The 16,489-nt window shown below is 71.1% G+C and overlaps 2 protein-coding genes across 2 annotated transcripts; one reads left to right on the top strand and one right to left on the bottom strand.

Moving 5' to 3' along the window:
• Window positions 1-203: 203 nt before the first annotated feature.
• LOC142818258 (uncharacterized) lies at window positions 204-5,349 on the top strand. Its single transcript, XM_075896764.1, has 2 exons — window positions 204-1,338; window positions 4,418-5,349. Exons 1-2 carry the CDS (start codon window positions 955-957, stop codon window positions 4,733-4,735), a joined length of 702 nt encoding a protein of 233 aa, XP_075752879.1. The 5' UTR covers window positions 204-954; the 3' UTR covers window positions 4,736-5,349.
• A 4,115-nt stretch (window positions 5,350-9,464) lies between these two features.
• On the bottom strand, window positions 9,465-16,070 carry LOC142818279 (gonadotropin-releasing hormone II receptor-like). Its single transcript, XM_075896776.1, has 4 exons — window positions 13,606-16,070; window positions 12,254-12,819; window positions 10,962-11,166; window positions 9,465-10,381 (listed from the first exon to the last, which is right to left on the bottom strand). Exons 1-4 carry the CDS (start codon window positions 13,859-13,861, stop codon window positions 9,942-9,944), a joined length of 1,467 nt encoding a protein of 488 aa, XP_075752891.1. The 5' UTR covers window positions 13,862-16,070; the 3' UTR covers window positions 9,465-9,941.
• Between the last annotated feature and the right edge of the window lie 419 nt (window positions 16,071-16,489).

Here is a 16,489-nt window from a genome sequence, read left to right as displayed (position 1 = left end):
TGCGTCCGGGGCAATGGCCCTCCCTCCTGCCCCCACCGCGTGCTGAACCTGGCCCTCAGCTGAGCCCCACCCTGGGAGGAGGGCGGAGCTTGTACCACGTCTTCCCCCGCCCCCTCCAGTGTGGGGCCGGGCCCCCACCCACATCAGCCTGCCAGCGGAGATGGAGGAGGGTCGAACTGGGGCAGAGAGGAGCCCATGAGCCGAGGGACGAAAGGGGGAGTGGAGGGGGGCTACACTGGCACCCCCTAGCCTGGGGCCCGGGGGCAACTGCCCCCCCACCACACCACTGTGGGGAACCTAGGCCGGGCCAGATGTGGCCCCCAGCTTGCCTAGATCTGGCCCCAAAGCCCATTGGGTAGTCTGTGCTGGTGCTCCAGGCCCCCTCCTCCTGCCGCCCGCCCCACCATGGGGCTGGAGCACCCCAAATCTCCGAGCCAGGGCCCCGCAGGCTGTGCTGTGTGCGGGCACTGTGGGGAGCATCCAGAGTGCTACACTGCACTGCCCTGCTGGGCCAGCAGGGGGCGGTGTGCGCCAACCACCGGCTCTACCTGGCCCTCTGCCCTACCGGGCCGGTGGCGCACGGCGCCTGTCCACACCCAGGCAGGGCCGGCCGCGGGAGCCGGAGAACTGCAGGGCAGGCTGGGCCCGTTTGCCCACCCGGGAACGGCAAACCAGGTGGCTGCCAGCTCAAGCCCTTAGGGCGTAAGAGCAGAACTGTCCCGGCACTGGGGGCTAGACCCTCGGGCTCCGCTTCCCTTCTATGCAAAGAATTCGCAGCGCTGGGATGGGGGCGGCGGCTGGACACACGAACACCCCACGGCTCCAGCTGAGAAAGCGCCTCGGAGCGCCCTGCCGCTGTGCCACGCTTCGCTGCCCGGCCGGCCCCCGTGGGCCTTTCCCGCAGGCCTGCGTGGGCCGCACAGCCGGTTTTCAGCCAGGCAGCGGCTCCCTGGGATGCCGAGTATCAGAGAGGGAAAGAGACTTTCCGGGACGCACCCGGCCAGCTCCGCCCGGCTCTGCGCCCCTTCCCCGCCGGGACCCCCGCCAGCCCCTGCCGGGACCCCCGCCCCCGCTCGGCTCTGCGCCCCTTCCCCGCCGGGACCCCCGCCAGCCCCTGCCGGGACCCCCGCCCCCGCCCGGGGGAGCAGGCTGCGCGGGCCGGGGATGGGCGCTCGGTGCCGGCTGATCTACCTGCTGCTGGCGGGCCGGGCCGGCGGCGCCGAGTTCACCTTCGAGCTGCCCGACAGCGCTTCCAGCAGCCGCTGCGGCGCGGCCTCGGCTCTCGCTGGACTGCCCGGTACCGGCCGGCCCGGGACAGGGCGGGGCTCGCTCGGCTCGGCTCGGCTCGGCTCAGGAGTCGGGGCCATGAGTTATCCCGGCCTGGACTGGGAGACGGGGCGGGGTTAGCCTGGCTCGGCTCGGCTCGTGGGGGGCCGGGGGTTCTCCCGGCTCGTGGGGGGCCGGGGGTTCGCCCGGCTCGTGGGGGGCCGGGGGTTCGCCCGGCTCGGCTCGGGGGCAGCAGGTTCTCCCTGGACCAGGCATCGCCGCCCGGCTGCGCCCAGAGGCCCCGGCTGACGCTGGGCAGCAGCTGACAGCCCCAGGAGAGCGGCTCAGCTCCAGCTGGGCCCCGCCGCCTGCCCGGCTTCCATTGCCCCCTGGGCTGGGGCTGGCGGGGCTCTCGGTCCCCCCCGCCCTTCCCTGCTGGGCCCGGGCTCTGAGCAGCCCTGTCTGGGGACCAGGGCCGGGCACAGACCCCAAGCCCTGGGGAGCCCCCTGCAGGGCCTGGGACCCAGCCCGAAGGCAGCGGGGCGGAGAGCAGCGCCCGGGGCTGCAGATCACAGTGCTTCCTAGGCTGTGGGCGCCCTGCCACCGCACACGCGGCCCCCTCGGAGCGCCAGAGACCCACGCCGTGCAGCACCATGGCCCGAGGCACTGGGCTTCTGGAGGGCGGCGTGGGTGGGGGGTTAATTCCCTGGCTGGGGTTGGGGTCAGCTAGGCTGGGTGGGGGGTTAATTCCCTGGCCGGGGTGGGCGGGGGTCAGCTAGGCTGGGTGGGGGGGGGGTTAATTCCCTGGGCGGGGGTCAGCTAGGCTGGGCGGGAGGGTTAATTCCCTGGGCGGGGTGGGCGAGGGTCAGCTAGGCTGGGTGCGGGGGTTAATTCCCTGGGCGGGGTGGGCGAGGGTCAGCTAGGCTGGGTGCGGGGGTTAATTCCCTGGGCGTGGGGGGGGTTAATTCCCTGGCCGGGGTGGGCGGGGGTCAGCTAGGCTGGGTGTGGGGGGGTTAATTCCCTGGCCGGGGTGGGCGGGGGTCAGCTAGGCTGGGTGTGGGGGGGTTAATTCCCTGGGCGGGGTGGGCGGGGGTCAGCTAGGCTGGGTGGGGGGGTTAATTCCCTGGCCGGGGTGGGCGGGGGTCAGCTAGGCTGGGTGGGGGGGTTAATTCCCTGGGCGGGGGGGGGGTTAATTCCCTGGCCGGGGTGGGCGGGGGTCAGCTAGGCTGGGTGTGGGGGGGTTAATTCCCTGGCCGGGGTGGGCGGGGGTCAGCTAGGCTGGGTGGGGGGGTTAATTCCCTGGCCGGGGTGGGCGGGGGTCAGCTAGGCTGGGTGGGGGGGTTAATTCCCTGGCCGGGGTGGGCGGGGGTCAGCTAGGCTGGGTGGGGGGGTTAATTCCCTGGCCGGGGGGGGGGGTTAATTCCCTGGCCGGGGTGGGCGGGGGTCAGCTAGGCTGGGTGGGGGGGGGGTTAATTCCCTGGCCGGGGTGGGCGGGGGTCAGCTAGGCTGGGTGGGGGGGTTAATTCCCTGGCCGGGGGGGGGGGTTAATTCCCTGGCCGGGGTGGGCGGGGGTCAGCTAGGCTGGGTGGGGGGGGGGTTAATTCCCTGGCCGGGGTGGGCGGGGGTCAGCTAGGCTGGGTGGGGGGGTTAATTCCCTGGCCGGGGTGGGCGGGGGTCAGCTAGGCTGGGCGGGGGGGTTAATTCCCTGGGCGGGGTGGGCGGGGGTCAGCTAGGCTGGGCGGGGGGGTTAATTCCCTGGCCGGGGTGGGCGGGGGTCAGCTAGGCTGGGCGGGGGGGTTAATTCCCTGGCCGGGGTGGGCGGGGGTCAGCTAGGCTGGGCGGGGGGGGGTTAATTCCCTGGGCGGGGGGGGGTTAATTCCCTGGGCGGGGTGGGCGGGGGTCAGCTAGGCTGGGTGGGGGGGTTAATTCCCTGGGCGGGGTGGGCGGGGGTCAGCTAGGCTGGGTGGGGGGGTTAATTCCCTGGGCGTGGGGGGGGTTAATTCCCTGGGCGGGGTGGGCGGGGGTCAGCTAGGCTGGGTGGGGGGGTTAATTCCCTGGCCGGGGTGGGCGGGGGTCAGCTAGGCTGGGTGGGGGGGTTAATTCCCTGGCCGGGGGTCAGCTAGGCTGGGCGGGGGGGTTAATTCCCTGGCCGGGGGGGGGGTTAATTCCCTGGCCGGGGTGGGCGAGGGTCAGCTAGGCTGGGCGGGGGGGTTAATTCCCTGGGCGGGGGGGGGGGTTAATTCCCTGGCCGGGGTGGGCGGGGGTCAGCTAGGCTGGGCGGGGGGGTTAATTCCCTGGGCGGGGTGGGCGGGGGTCAGCTAGGCTGGGTGGGGGGGTTAATTCCCTGGCCGGGGTGGGCGGGGGTCAGCTAGGCTGGGTGGGGGGGTTAATTCCCTGGGCGGGGGGGGGCTAATTCCCTGGGCGGGGTGGGCAGGGGTCAGCTAGGCTGGGTGGGGGGGTTAATTCCCTGGCCGGGTTGGGCGGGGGTCAGCTAGGCTGGGTGGGGGGGTTAATTCCCTGGCCGGGGGTCAGCTAGGCTGGGTGGGGGGGTTAATTCCCTGGCCGGGGTGGGCAGGGGTCAGCTAGGCTGGGTGGGGGGGTTAATTCCCTGGCCGGGGGTCAGCTAGGCTGGGCGGGGGGGTTAATTCCCTGGCCGGGGTGGGCGGGGGTCAGCTAGGCTGGGTGGGGGGGTTAATTTCCTGGCCGGGGTGGGCGGGGGTCAGCTAGGCTGGGCGGGGGGGTTAATTCCCTGGCCGGGGTGGGCGGGGGGGCTGGCTCCTGCAGCTCTCGCTAAAAGCAGAACTTCCAGGCCCCGGTAACGGCCCCGCCGGGGGCAGGGTGGCGCGGTCCGGCTGCAGCGGGGGGGACCGGGAAGGCGTGTGCCGTGGAACTGGAGCCTGGTTGCGGGCAGAGGCCAGGCCAGCCGGAGCGAGGTCTCTGGCCCCAGTCTGGCTTGGGTTGGTGTGCCAGGAGAGAGCCAGGCACCGGGAGCATCTGTCCGGGCCATGCAGGCCTAGGCTTGGGTGTCCTCTCCGCCCCGCTCAGCCCCCCCGGCTGGAGGAGGCCGGGCCCCCATGGAGCCCAGCTCTGAGCGCTGGGCCCGGCTCTGCCCCGGCCGTGCCGCAGGCCCCAGGGATGCCTGTCTCCCCAGATGGAGTCGGCCTGCGCCGCCACCCACGAGGCTCTGAGCAGCGTGGCCGACTCGCAGACGCGCTACCGGCTGCGGGAGGCTCCGCACTGGAGCCGGGCCGAGGAGCTGAACCGCCGCGTCTCCTGCTGGTCGTGGTCAGCATCAGCCAAGCGCTGCTGCTCAAGAGCTTTTTCCCAGAGACGGGGGCCGGCGGCACCGAGGGGGCGGCCGAGGGGGCGGGGGGGCCGTGCTGCCGGGGGCAGGAGCAGGGGGCTCCCCACACGCCTGGGCAGGGGGGAGAGGGAGGGAGCCCAGCAGGTCGCTGGGAAAGGCCCCTGACCCTGCAACCCCGTCTGCAGCAAGATGTGACTCCGCCCGCCAGTGGGGGGGGGGGGGGGTTATTGCTGCTCCGAGATACGGCCCGGCCCGGGTTCCATGTGGACGCAGGAGTCAGGGCAGGCGCCTCAGCCCCCTGGGGCGGGGCACAGGCCCCTGAACCCCCCGCACCCGCCAGTCTGTGCCCAGCCCCCCTCTCAGCCCCGGGCAGCCCCCCCTTTGTTCACACCCCTTCCCCCGGCCAGGCTGAGCCATGGCCTGTGCCTGTCCTCAGGGACCCCCCCCCCCCCGCCCCAGGGCAGTGCACACAGACACCGGCCAGCAGGGGGCACCCCCAGCCCAACACAGCCAGGGACTGCCCCACAGAGTGGGCCCAGGGCCACTAGACTGGACAGCCCCCCCCCCCCAGTTTGACTCCCGTCCGTGTCTGCAGCCGGGTGTAAGCGCACGGTGCAGCCAGAGCCCCCGAGGGCCACGAGCCCCAGGCCACGGGGAGACGGGCTCTGAGCAGCAGGGCACACGTGTTCCGCCTGCCCCCCACAGCCTGTCTCAGGCCACCCCTTGGCCCTGGAACCCCCCCACCCAGGGCTCCAGGAGCGGGGCCTTGCGCCCCAAGTAGCCACAGGAATCGGCCCCCTCCTGGCTCCTTTGCACCCAAAGGCCAGAGGGGACCGGTCAGTCACCAGGCCTGGCCCCCAGGAGACAGGGCTTGTGGGTAGCCTGGGGGGGGACCTAAAAGCTTGCGCCTGATGCGTCTGGCTGGGGGGCGCGTAGCCTGGGCGGGTTTCCCAGGGCACGGTGGAGTGTCCCTCACGGACAAGGCTGAGGGGGGCTCCGAGAGCCGCCCCTGGACAGGGCTCTGCACTATAGACAAGGCAGCCAAGAGGCGCAGGCACATAAGCACCCCCCCCCCGCCACTGTACTCCCCTCCCTCGGGGGCAGGCGAGAGGCCCCTCCGTTTTCAGCGATTAGCCCCCCCTGCTCGCGTTGGGCTGGGTGAGCCCCCCCAGCCAGGCAGAGTGCTCGGTCGCCGCCCCCGCTAACACCCACGTGCCAGGAGGCCTTCGATGAAACACATTGCCTCCCCAGCCCCCCTCCTTTGGCCACACAGCAGCCACTTCTGCAGCCCCCAGCCGCTGCCCCCCCCCCCGCGGGCTGGCTGGGGCACCCTGCTGCCCTGGCCTGACTCCCAGCTTGCTCCCCAGGGGCCGTGACTCGGTTGCCACCTTCACAGCTGGGCCAAAGCAGCCTGGGCTGATGCCGGGCGGGAAGGTTCCATACCCAGGTCAGCCTCCCAGGCTGTCTCCGCGCGCAGGGCCTGGGGCTTGGACCCTGCCAACGGCAAAGCCTTCGGCCTCCCTCCCCTGCAGGCAGCTCGCCTGCCCCCGGGGGCCTTGCCCAAAGGGGCTCCCAGAGGCTAGATGCCCTTCGCGCGGCTGCCGCAGCAGTGTCCAAGGTGGGCTGAGCCCCCCTCCTGCCAGTGGAGGGCCAGAGGCAGTCGGGGGACCGGCCCGGCCGGCGTAGCCAGGTGTGGCACAGCTCTGGGCTGGCAGCACGGGCCTGCGTGTCCCTGGGCAGCCTGGGGCCCTGCAGAGCGGGCGAGGCGCCGTGGGCTGCACAGTCGGACTCACAGGGTGATGCTGCAGCCCGGCCGTTCAGTGCCCCAAGGCGGCCCGGACAGAGACCCCGCGGGGTCTGGCCCATCCCGCTCAGTGCTGCAAACGTGACTCCTGATGCATGTTCACAGCCTTGCCGGGGAGCCGGCTGGTCCCAAGGGCTCTTCCCAGGCTGGGCTTAGTGCCCGAACCCACGTGCGTCTCACCCCACGGCCAGGGGCAGCCACTCCCACCAGGCGCTGACCACGGCTTTATGAACTCGGCCCGACACGGGGGTTACGGGCAGGTTCCGGTGAGCGCCAGGTGCAGCAATCTCTCGGCCCAGAGCGCCAGGCAGGCCGGGATCTCGGCGTCTGTTCCCTACCGCGAGAGGCTGGACAGAGAGAGGAGACGCTGCCCTTGGCAGCTGTCTGCCGGAGTCCAGGCCGGGCCGGCCCGTGTGGCTTGCAGAGCCCGTCCCGTAGGGCTGGGTTCACAGGCCGGGCGCAGGCGTGATGTGGCCCCTTGCGAGGGGACCGGTCGTTGATAGACGTCCCCCAAGTCAACACTGACACCCCTGTGACGTAGTGGGGGTACTTGCTGGGCTGTGGTGACCCCTGCTGTCTGGAGTAAGACCCAGCAGGGAAAACCTCACTATGCACAGGTGATGCCAAACCTTGTTGAACCAGACACCCCCCATGGAGAGGAACAGAGGAAGGTGGATGCTGCCCTGGCTGGGGGGCAGGGCTGAAGGGAATTTAGTTAGTTACTGTCTGGGAGCATGGAGGAGACAGCCTAGGGAAAGGGGCTGGAGTTTAGGGGCCCAGTCTCCCCCATCTCAAGGGGGGCTGAGGCATCCTAGCCCAGCTCTGTGACCAGATTCCATCTGTGCTGGGCTGTAACCTGGAGAGGCAATAAACTTCCTCTATTCCACCGGCTGGTGCAGTCTGTTTGTGCCATTTCGGGGGGCAGGAGACGGGGGACCCCCCAATGTGCCATCACACCCTCCTCCCCTCACGCCCCCAATGGCCGGGCAGATGTCCAGCAGGGGTCACCGCAGGGCTCAGCCCAGGCCTCTGGCTACGCAGCTGGCGCCCGGCTGGCCAGGGCGGGACCGGGGGGGGGGGGGGGGCGGGGGAGCCCTGCCATGAGCGTCAGGAACGAGTCAGGCAGCTAGCAGGGCTGGTGGAGGGTCGCGTGGCCCTGCCTCGGCGCAGGGGTTGGCTGGGTGCCAGCCCTCGTGTCTGCCACGTGGGAGCTCCCAGTTCTCCCAGCTCCTCCTGCGGGGGAAGAGACACCAGACTCTGCTGCTGCCCCCCCACCCGACCCCGTTCCACGACCCTCCCAGGCCAGGGCAGGCGCGTCCCAAAGGGCCCGGGCGTGGGCTGCCTGGCAGAGCACAGGGAGCCAGGGCAGAGCCCGGAGCAAAGGGGGGGTTACTGCTACGCCCGCCGCGGAGCCCTTCCCCCAGGGCCAGCCCCGAGCAGGCTGAGCAGCAGACCCAGTGCCACGCCCAGTGCCACGCTGCCCGCAGGGACTCTGGAGCGTGGTCTGGCTCTGGGCAGGGGCTAGGCACCAGAGCACTGCCCCCAGACGGGTAGGGAGTCTGCACTTGCACTGCCCCAGCCAGTGTGCCAGCCACCGCGGGGTCGTGGCCTGGCCTCCGTGGCCTGTTCCTACTGGGCAGGGTGTGCCAGCCGCTGTGGGGTCGTGGCCTGGCCTCCGTGGCCCGTTCCTACTGGGCAGGGTGTGCCAGCCACCGCGGGGTCGTGGCCTGGCCTCCGTGGCCCGTTCCTACTGGGCAGGGTGTGCCAGCCACTGCGGGGTCGTGGCCTGGCCTCCGTGGCCCGTTCCTACTGGGCAGGGTGTGCCAGCCGCTGTGGGGTCGTGGCCTGGCCTCCGTGGCCCGTTCCTACTGGGCAGGGTGTGCCAGCCACTGCGGGGTCGTGGCCTGGCCTCCGTGGCCCGGCCTCCGTGGCCCGTTCCTACTGGGCAGGGTGTGCCAGCCACCGCTGGGGGTCGCCCATCAGACTGTTCCTGTCTCTTCTGTCTGGAGATGTGCCCGGCTACAGGGCTACAATGGCCCCACTCCCCTAGGCCCCGGCAACAGGAGGGGAGATGAAGCGGCAGCCCCCTCTAATTCCTGCTGTGTCCCCTCCCCCCCCCCCCCGGCAAGCGCCCGCACTGGCAGAAGGTACCAAGACAAGGCCGGGTGTTGGAATCCCAGGCTAGCGCCTCCCACGCCCGCACCGACCCCTCCCCCAGGGTGGCTCTCAGCCCCCCCCAGCGCCTGCTGGCCTGGGCCCAGCCCCGAGCAAGGGGCTGCAGCAGCCCCAGTCCAGCAGCAGCCTGCGCGTGGTTCCGCCCCCCCTGCACCCTGGGGCCAGGGCATGGGGCAGCAGCACCAGGAAGGGGGGAGGTTGGCTCCCTAATCTCACCTCCTCGCTCCCACCCACCCTCTCGTGAGCTGCCCCCTGCCCAGCCCCACCTCAGCCCCTTGGCTCCTCCCAGGCCCCACAGCGAGGGGCGCCCCATTGCAGGCAGGGCGGGGCTGGGCGGAGCTACTTGCCTGGGACCCCGCCCCCCAGAGCCTGGCGCTGCAGGGACAGGAGGCCAGTGGGCGAGCAAGGACGGGGCAGGGAGCAGGCGGAGCTGCTGGTGCGGAGCAAGGTTCTGCCAAGGCCCCCGGGATTAGCTGGTCTCCAGCTGCAAGAGCTGCCTGTGCCGCCTCGGATACGAGCAAAGCCGCCCGGTGACGCACACGCTGCTCCGGAGCCCAGCTGGCCATGCTGCAGCCTAGCCCCTTGGGCCCCACTGCCCCCCGGGCCCCACGTCCCCCTGGGCCCGTTCCCCCGGCCCCTCGGCCCCACTGCCCCCCGGGTCCCACTGCCCCCCCAGCCCCTCGGGCCCCACGTCCCCCTGGGCCCGTTCCCCCAGCCCCTCGGCCCCACTGCCCCCCGGGTCCCACTGCCCCCCAGCCCCTCGGGCCCCACGTCCCCCTGGGCCCGTTCCCCCAGCCCCTCAGCCCCACTGCCCCCCGGGTCCCACTGCCCCCCAGCCCCTCGGGCCCCACGTCCCCCTGGGCCCCTTCCCCCAGCCCCTCGGGCCCCACGTCCCCCTGGGCCCGTTTCCCCAGCCCCTCGGGCCCCACGTCCCCCACTTCCTCCCTGGCCCAGCACTGGCCAGCCTGTGTGCGCCACCTTCCCCAGATCCCACGCTGCGAGTGCCGGCGCCCACGGAGCCTATGAGCTGGAGCCCAACTTCCTGGCAACCCGTGTCCATCTGGCCCCCCTGCCACCCGCCGGAGGGCCAGGCCTCGGCCAGGGCCCACACACGCCCAGCGGAGCCAGTGCCCCATGCACCCACAGCCAGCAGACTCCAAAGGAGGCTCCAGCCCTCCCCGCCCAAGGGGTCCCTGGCCAGGGAGTGGGGGGCTGCCCCTGCCCCAAGCCGCCCCCAGGCAGGTGGAGACTGCAAGCCCAGACTGAGCACCCAGCCCCACGCGGGGCCAGGGCTCGGGGCACATCCCAGGGGCCAGGCAGTGTCGGGGGGGGGGGGAAGACGACTCCCCCCCGCCAGCCCCTCCGTGCACCGGGCTTTGCCAGGGCCCCGGCTCACAGGCAGCTGCTGCGGATGCTGCTGGCCCCGCTGCCCGGGTGGCTCTGGGTCTCGGGGGCGGCCGGGGCGCCCCGCCTGGCGTGGGCCGAGGTGGCGGAGCAGCGGGAGGAGCCGGTTGCCGGGGAGCAGGGATCCGGGCCGGCTCCGGGCCCCCCCGTGCAGCAGCCCCTGGCCCGGGGGATGGAGAAGAGGCCGTAGGTGAGCGGGTCCAGGCAGGCGTTGAGCAGGCCGAAGAGGAAGAGGACGTGGCTCAGGGCCGGCGGGACGGCGCGCTCCATGGCGCGGGGGCAGAACCAGTGCCACAGGCCCAGCAGGTAGTAGGGCGTCCAGCACAGCACGAAGGAGCCCACGATGGCCAGGCTGAGCCGCAGCACGCGCAGCCGCGCCCGCGGCATCCTGCTGGTGGAGCACCGCAGGGGCACCTCCCGGGGGGAGCCTGGAGCGGGGGGAGCAGGCAGTGGGGGCGGAGCGGGGGAGCTGCCGACCCCCCCGCACCCCACGTGTCCCCAGGCCCGTGCCCCGCCCGCTCCTCCCCAGCGCCACTCGCCCCACGTGTCCCCAGGCCCGTGCCCCCAGGCCCGTGCCCCGCCCCGCCCGCTCCTCCCCAGCCCCACTCGCCCCACGTGTCCCCAGGCCCGTGCCCCGCCCCGCCCACTCCTCCCCAGCCCCACTCGCCCCACGTGTCCCCAGGCCCGTGCCCCGCCCTGCCTGCTCCTCCCCAGCCCCACTCGCCCCACGTGTCCCCAGGCCCGTGCCCCGCCCTGCCTGCTCCTCCCCAGCCCCACTCGCCCCACGTGTCCCCAGGCCCGTGCCCCGCCCTGCCTGCTCCTCCCCAGCCCCACTCGCCCCACGTGTCCCCAGGCCCACTCCCAGCCCCACTTCTCACCAGCCCCCTGCAGCTAGCTCCAGCCGCAAGTTCCACAGGGACCCCGCCCCCAGGGCCTGAGCCATGCTGCTACCACACGGCTAGGGACACAGCCGGGAGTCTGCTGCTCTCCCCCCTCTCGTGCACTCACCGCGCCGGGCGCCCATGCGCCGGGAGATCTCCAGCAGGATGCGGCCGTAGCAGCAGAGCATGATGAGCAGGGGCAGGAGGAAGAGGCCGGCGAAGCTGAGCATGTTGTAGGCCGCCTCGTGCCAGGGCCGCGGGAAACTGCCCTGCGTGGTGCACTGGGTGAAGTTCTGTGGGGCCCGCACCGTCACCGTGTGGAACAGGAACAGCTGGGAGCCAACGGGGAGAGAGGAGAGCTGGGCCCGGCCCCCCGCCCTGCACTTACCCCCGGCCCCCCGGCCCGCACTTACCCCCGGCCCCCCGGCCCTGCGCCTGCCCCCGCCCGGCCCCAGCCCCGCACTTACCCCCGCCCGGCCCCGCACCTACCCCAGCCCCGCCCTTACCCCCGCCCGGCCCCAGCCCCGCCCTTACCCCCGCCCGGCCCCAGCCCCGCACCTACCCCCGCCCGGCCCCGCACCTACCCCCGCCTGGCCCCAGCCCCGCACCTACCCCTGCCCGGCCCCGGCCCCGCACCTACCCCTGCCCGGCCCCGCACCTACCCCTGCCCGGCCCCGCACTTACCCCCGCCCGGCCCCGGCCCCGCGCCTAACCCCGCCCGGCCCCGGCCCCGCGCCTAACCCCGCCCGGCCCCAGCCCCGCACTTACCCCCGCCCGGCCCCAGCCCCGCACTTACCCCCGCCCGGCCCCAGCCCCGCGCCTACCCCCGCCCGGCCCCATGCCCCGCACTTACCCCCGCCCGGCCACGGCCCCGCGCCTACCCCCAACCCCCCGCCCGGCCCCGACCCCGCGCCTACCCCCCGCCCCGCACTTACCCCCGCCCAGCCACAACCCCCCGCCTATCCCGGTCCCCGGCCCCGCACTTACCCCCGCCCGGCCCCGAGCCCCCACCCTCAGCCCGGCCCCGCACCTACCCCCGGCCCCATCCCCCCGCCTGGCCCCAGTACCGGCACGGGGCAGCGGTACCACGGGGCAAGGGGCAGCGGGTACCGGCGCGGGGGCAGCGGTACCACGGGGGACGGGGCAGCGGGTACCGGCGCGGGGGCAGCGGTACCACGGGGGACGGGGCAGCGGGTACCGGCGCGGGGGCAGCGGTACCACGGGGGGAGGGGCAGCGGTACCACGGGGGGAGGGGCAGCGGGTACCGGCGCGGGGGCAGCGGTACCACGGGGGGAGGGGCAGCGGGTACCGGCGCGGGGGCAGCGGTACCACGGGGGGAGGGGCAGCGGTACCACGGGGGGAGGGGCAGCGGGTACCGGCGCGGGGGCAGCGGTACCACGGGGGGAGGGGCAGCGGTACCTGCGGCACGGAGAGCGCAGCGCTCAGCAGCCAGGCCACGCAGAGCATGCGGCGGTTCCGGCGGTGGGCCTGGGCGGCCGCCAGCGGGCGCAGGACGGCGGCCTGGCGGTCCAGGCTGATGGCCACGGTGACGAAGGCCGAGGCGTACATGGCCAGCAGCTTGAGGAACATGAGGAGGCGGCAGGCCGGGTCGCCCGCCCGCCACTGCAGCGTGAGGTTCCAGGCGGCGTCCAGCGGCATCACCACCAAGCTGAGCAGCAGGTCGGCGGCCGCCAGGTGCAGCAGGAGCAGGCGGACGTGGGAGAGCCGCCCGCGCCGCCCGCCCGCGCCCGCCCGCAGCACCGCCAGGTTGCCGGCGGCCGCGAGCACGAGGAGCACGAAGGTGAGGGTGACGCGGGCCTGGGCGGCCGGGGAGAAGGTGGGCAGCCGCAGGGCCCCCTCGCTGCCGTTGGGGCAGGGGCCCCACCCACAGCCGCCCGGCGAGGGCAGGAGGCTGCTGCAGGCCACGCTGCCCGCTCCCAGGCTGCCGTTCATCCCAGGGGCACGGGGGCCAGGCCGGCTTCCTCCTGCCGCGACAGACGGACAGACGGCATCAGCACCCCTCCCCCACGCAGCGCCCGGCAGCACCCTTGGCACCGTGCCAGGCACAGGGCACCCCTAGCGGGGCCGAGCCCCAGCCAGATGGCCTGGCATGGCTGGACGAAGCGTGTGCCCCCCCGGCAGGGCCAGGCCCCGAGCCTCCTCCCTTCCCTCTGTCCCCTGCTTCCCCGGACCTGCCTCTCCGGGCAGCCCAGACACCACGGCGACGGGCTCCAGCTGAGGGGTGTGGGGCTGGCTCTGGAGAGGGGAGGGCAGGGAGCTGGGCACAGCCCCTCACCCTCCCTGCCAGGGCCCCATGGCTTGCCCAGGAGTGCAGGGGGACTCCCCACCGGACCCGCTGCAGGGCCGCTCTGAGTCCAGACAGCAGCCTCTGCTCAGCAAGGCAGGGGCTGCGCCTCCCCCTCCCCCCGGCTGGCAGCGTGTTCGTGAGCTCCGGCCAGCGCAGCCTCTGTGCCACGCCCGGCACACGCCCTGCCCCGCCCGGCACACGCCCTGCCCCGCCCGGCACACGCCCTGCCCCGCCCACACGGGAGCCGCACCGTCCCTGCTAGTGGGAGAGGCTCCCCCCGCCGGTCCCCACAGCCCCCGGCCCACTCCATCCACCTCCCCCAGGCTTGTCCAGACCTGGGCCATCGGCTGCCTGCCCAGCCTAGCCCTGTCCCCTGCCCGGGGCATCCCTCCCCCCAGCACACCGGGCTCGCAAGTGCCAGGACCCCGGAGCAGGGCCCATGCCACCCGCCCGCCCTCCTCACCTCCGGGCACAGCTCCCGCTCGCTTGGCACCTGCTGGGTCCCGCTCCGGGCCCAGAACCTCCCTCCGCAGGCCTTGCACAGGCAGCCTCCCTCTGACTGAGCCCCCCCGGCCCCGGGCTGCAGCCTGCCACCTGCCCCCCACGCGGCTCACCGGCCGCTGACGCAGATGATCAAGGAGATGCCCTTGACGGCTCAGGTTGCCTCCTGATGTAAGAAACTCGTGCAGCAAAGCCTTTGCAACAACTCTGACGTGCATTCACACGCGCATTCACACACTCAGACGTGCAACGCCCCCATCACCTGCGCTCACAGCCTCACACAGATGCACTCACACTCACTCACACTTACACCCTGAGTTGCCTGTACTCAGCCTCACACGCACTCACACACACACTCACTCACACGCACTCACACACACAGATGTGCAACGCCCCCATCACCTGCGCTCACAGCCTCACACAGATGCACTCACACTCACTCACACTCACACCCTGAGTTGCCTGCACTCAGCCTCACACACACACTCACTCACACGCACTCACACACACACACACACACACACACACTCACTCACGCATTCACACACAGACGTGCAACGCCCCCTCATCACCTGCGCTCACAGCCTCACACAGATGCACTCACACTTACACCCTGAGTTGCCTGTACTCAGCCTCACACGCACTCACACACACACTCACTCACACCCTGAGTTGCCTGTACTCAGCCTCTCACACACACACACACACACTCACTCACACGCACTCACACACACAGACGTGCAACGCCCCCTCATCACCTGCAGTCACAGCCTCACACAGATGCACTCACACTCACTTACACCCTGAGTTGCCTGTACTCAGCCTCACACGCACTCACACATACACACTCACTCACACGCACTCACACACTCTCACACGCACTCACACCCTGAGTTGCCTGCACTCAGCCTCACACACACTCACTCACACACACTCACATTCACACCCTGAGTTGCCTGTACTCAGCCTCACACGCATTCACACACACACTCACTCACACGCACTCACACACAGACGTGCAATGCCCCCTCATCACCTGCGGTCACAGCCTCACACAGATGCACTCACACTCACTCACACTCACACCCTGAGTTGCCTGCACTCACACGCACACTCACTCACACGCACACTCACTCACACGCACACTCACTCACACCAAGTTGCCTGTACTCAGCCTCACACGCACTCACGCACACTCACTCACACGCACACTCACTCACACCCTGAGTTGCCTGCACTCAGCCTCACACACACTCACTCACACACACTCACATTCACACCCTGAGTTGCCTGTACTCAGCCTCACACGCATTCACACACACACTCACTCACACGCACTCACACACACAGACGTGCAACGCCCCCTCATCACCTGCGCTCACAGCCTCACACAGATGCACTCACACTTACACCCTGAGTTGCCTGTACTCAGCCTCACACGCACTCACACACACACTCACTCACACCCTGAGTTGCCTGCACTCAGCCTCACACACACTCACTCACACACACTCACATTCACACCCTGAGTTGCCTGTACTCAGCCTCACACGCATTCACACACACACTCACTCACACGCACTCACACACACAGACGTGCAACGCCCCCTCATCACCTGCGCTCACAGCCTCACACAGATGCACTCACACTTACACCCTGAGTTGCCTGTACTCAGCCTCACACGCACTCACACACACACTCACTCACACCCTGAGTTGCCTGTACTCAGCCTCTCACACACACACACACACACTCACTCACACGCACTCACACACACAGACGTGCAACGCCCCCTCATCACCTGCAGTCACAGCCTCACACAGATGCACTCACACTCACTTACACCCTGAGTTGCCTGTACTCAGCCTCACACGCACTCACACATACACACTCACTCACACGCACTCACACACTCTCACACGCACTCACACCCTGAGTTGCCTGCACTCAGCCTCACACACACTCACTCACACACACTCACATTCACACCCTGAGTTGCCTGTACTCAGCCTCACACGCATTCACACACACACTCACTCACACGCACTCACACACACAGACGTGCAATGCCCCCTCATCACCTGCGGTCACAGCCTCACACAGATGCACTCACACTCACTCACACTCACACCCTGAGTTGCCTGCACTCACACGCACACTCACTCACACGCACACTCACTCACACCAAGTTGCCTGTACTCAGCCTCACACGCACTCACGCACACTCACTCACACGCACACTCACTCACACCCTGAGTTGCCTGCACTCAGCCTCACACACACTCACTCACACACACTCACATTCACACCCTGAGTTGCCTGTACTCAGCCTCACACGCACTCACACACACACTCACACACACGCGTGCCCCAGTGGCCTGCGCTCACAGCCTCACGCCCGCACTCACACCAGTTGCGTGCAGGGACACTCCCACGCACACTAACCCCTCCCGCCCGGCTCCCTCCCTCCCAGGCCCACCCAGAGCAGCGGCCGCGGGAGCCTGTCGGGGCGCAGCCCTGCCAGGCAGCCCCCCCCCCCATCTTGTTAGTCTTTACCGTGCGACACGGTTCTGTCTCTCGCCTCCCCGCCGGGCCCTGCGGATCCCCGCGCCCAGGAGCCAGCGCAGACCCTCCCCACGGGGCGCCCCAGGCCCTGCGAGCGGGGGGGGCCGTCGGTTCCCCTCTGGGGCTGGTGGCACCGGGCCGGGGCAGTGACCCCCGGCAGCCGGCGGGACGTCTCCAGCCCGGGCAAGCCGGACGGCGCAGGCCCTGGACCCGCCCCGGGCAGGACGAGCCAGCTGGCCCCGCGGGGGCTCCCTCGGGCACGGCGCGGAGACTCGCGGGG

The sequence above is a fragment of the Pelodiscus sinensis genome, chromosome 14 (genome assembly GCF_049634645.1).
Source record: "Pelodiscus sinensis isolate JC-2024 chromosome 14, ASM4963464v1, whole genome shotgun sequence".
Taxonomy (NCBI): domain Eukaryota; kingdom Metazoa; phylum Chordata; order Testudines; family Trionychidae; genus Pelodiscus; species Pelodiscus sinensis.
Note: the sequence above shows the minus strand (reverse complement) of the source record. Positions and strands in the feature narration are given on the sequence as shown.

Bases quoted from the DNA above. Each gene is read 5' to 3' on its own strand.
- LOC142818258 (XM_075896764.1), top strand. From the start codon at position 955: ATGCCGAGTATCAGAGAGGGAAAGAGACTTTCCGGGACGCACCCGGCC. The intron at 1,339-4,417 runs GCTCGGCTCGGC...CTGTCTCCCCAG, and splicing joins GGCGGGGCTCGCTCGGCTCG to ATGGAGTCGGCCTGCGCCGC.
- LOC142818279 (XM_075896776.1), bottom strand. From the start codon at position 13,861: ATGCACGTCAGAGTTGTTGCAAAGGCTTTGCTGCACGAGTTTCTTACA. The intron at 12,820-13,605 runs GTGAGGAGGGCG...CTGTCGCGGCAG, and splicing joins AGCGGGAGCTGTGCCCGGAG to GAGGAAGCCGGCCTGGCCCC. The intron at 11,167-12,253 runs GTACCGCTGCCC...GTTGGCTCCCAG, and splicing joins CTGCGCTCTCCGTGCCGCAG to CTGTTCCTGTTCCACACGGT.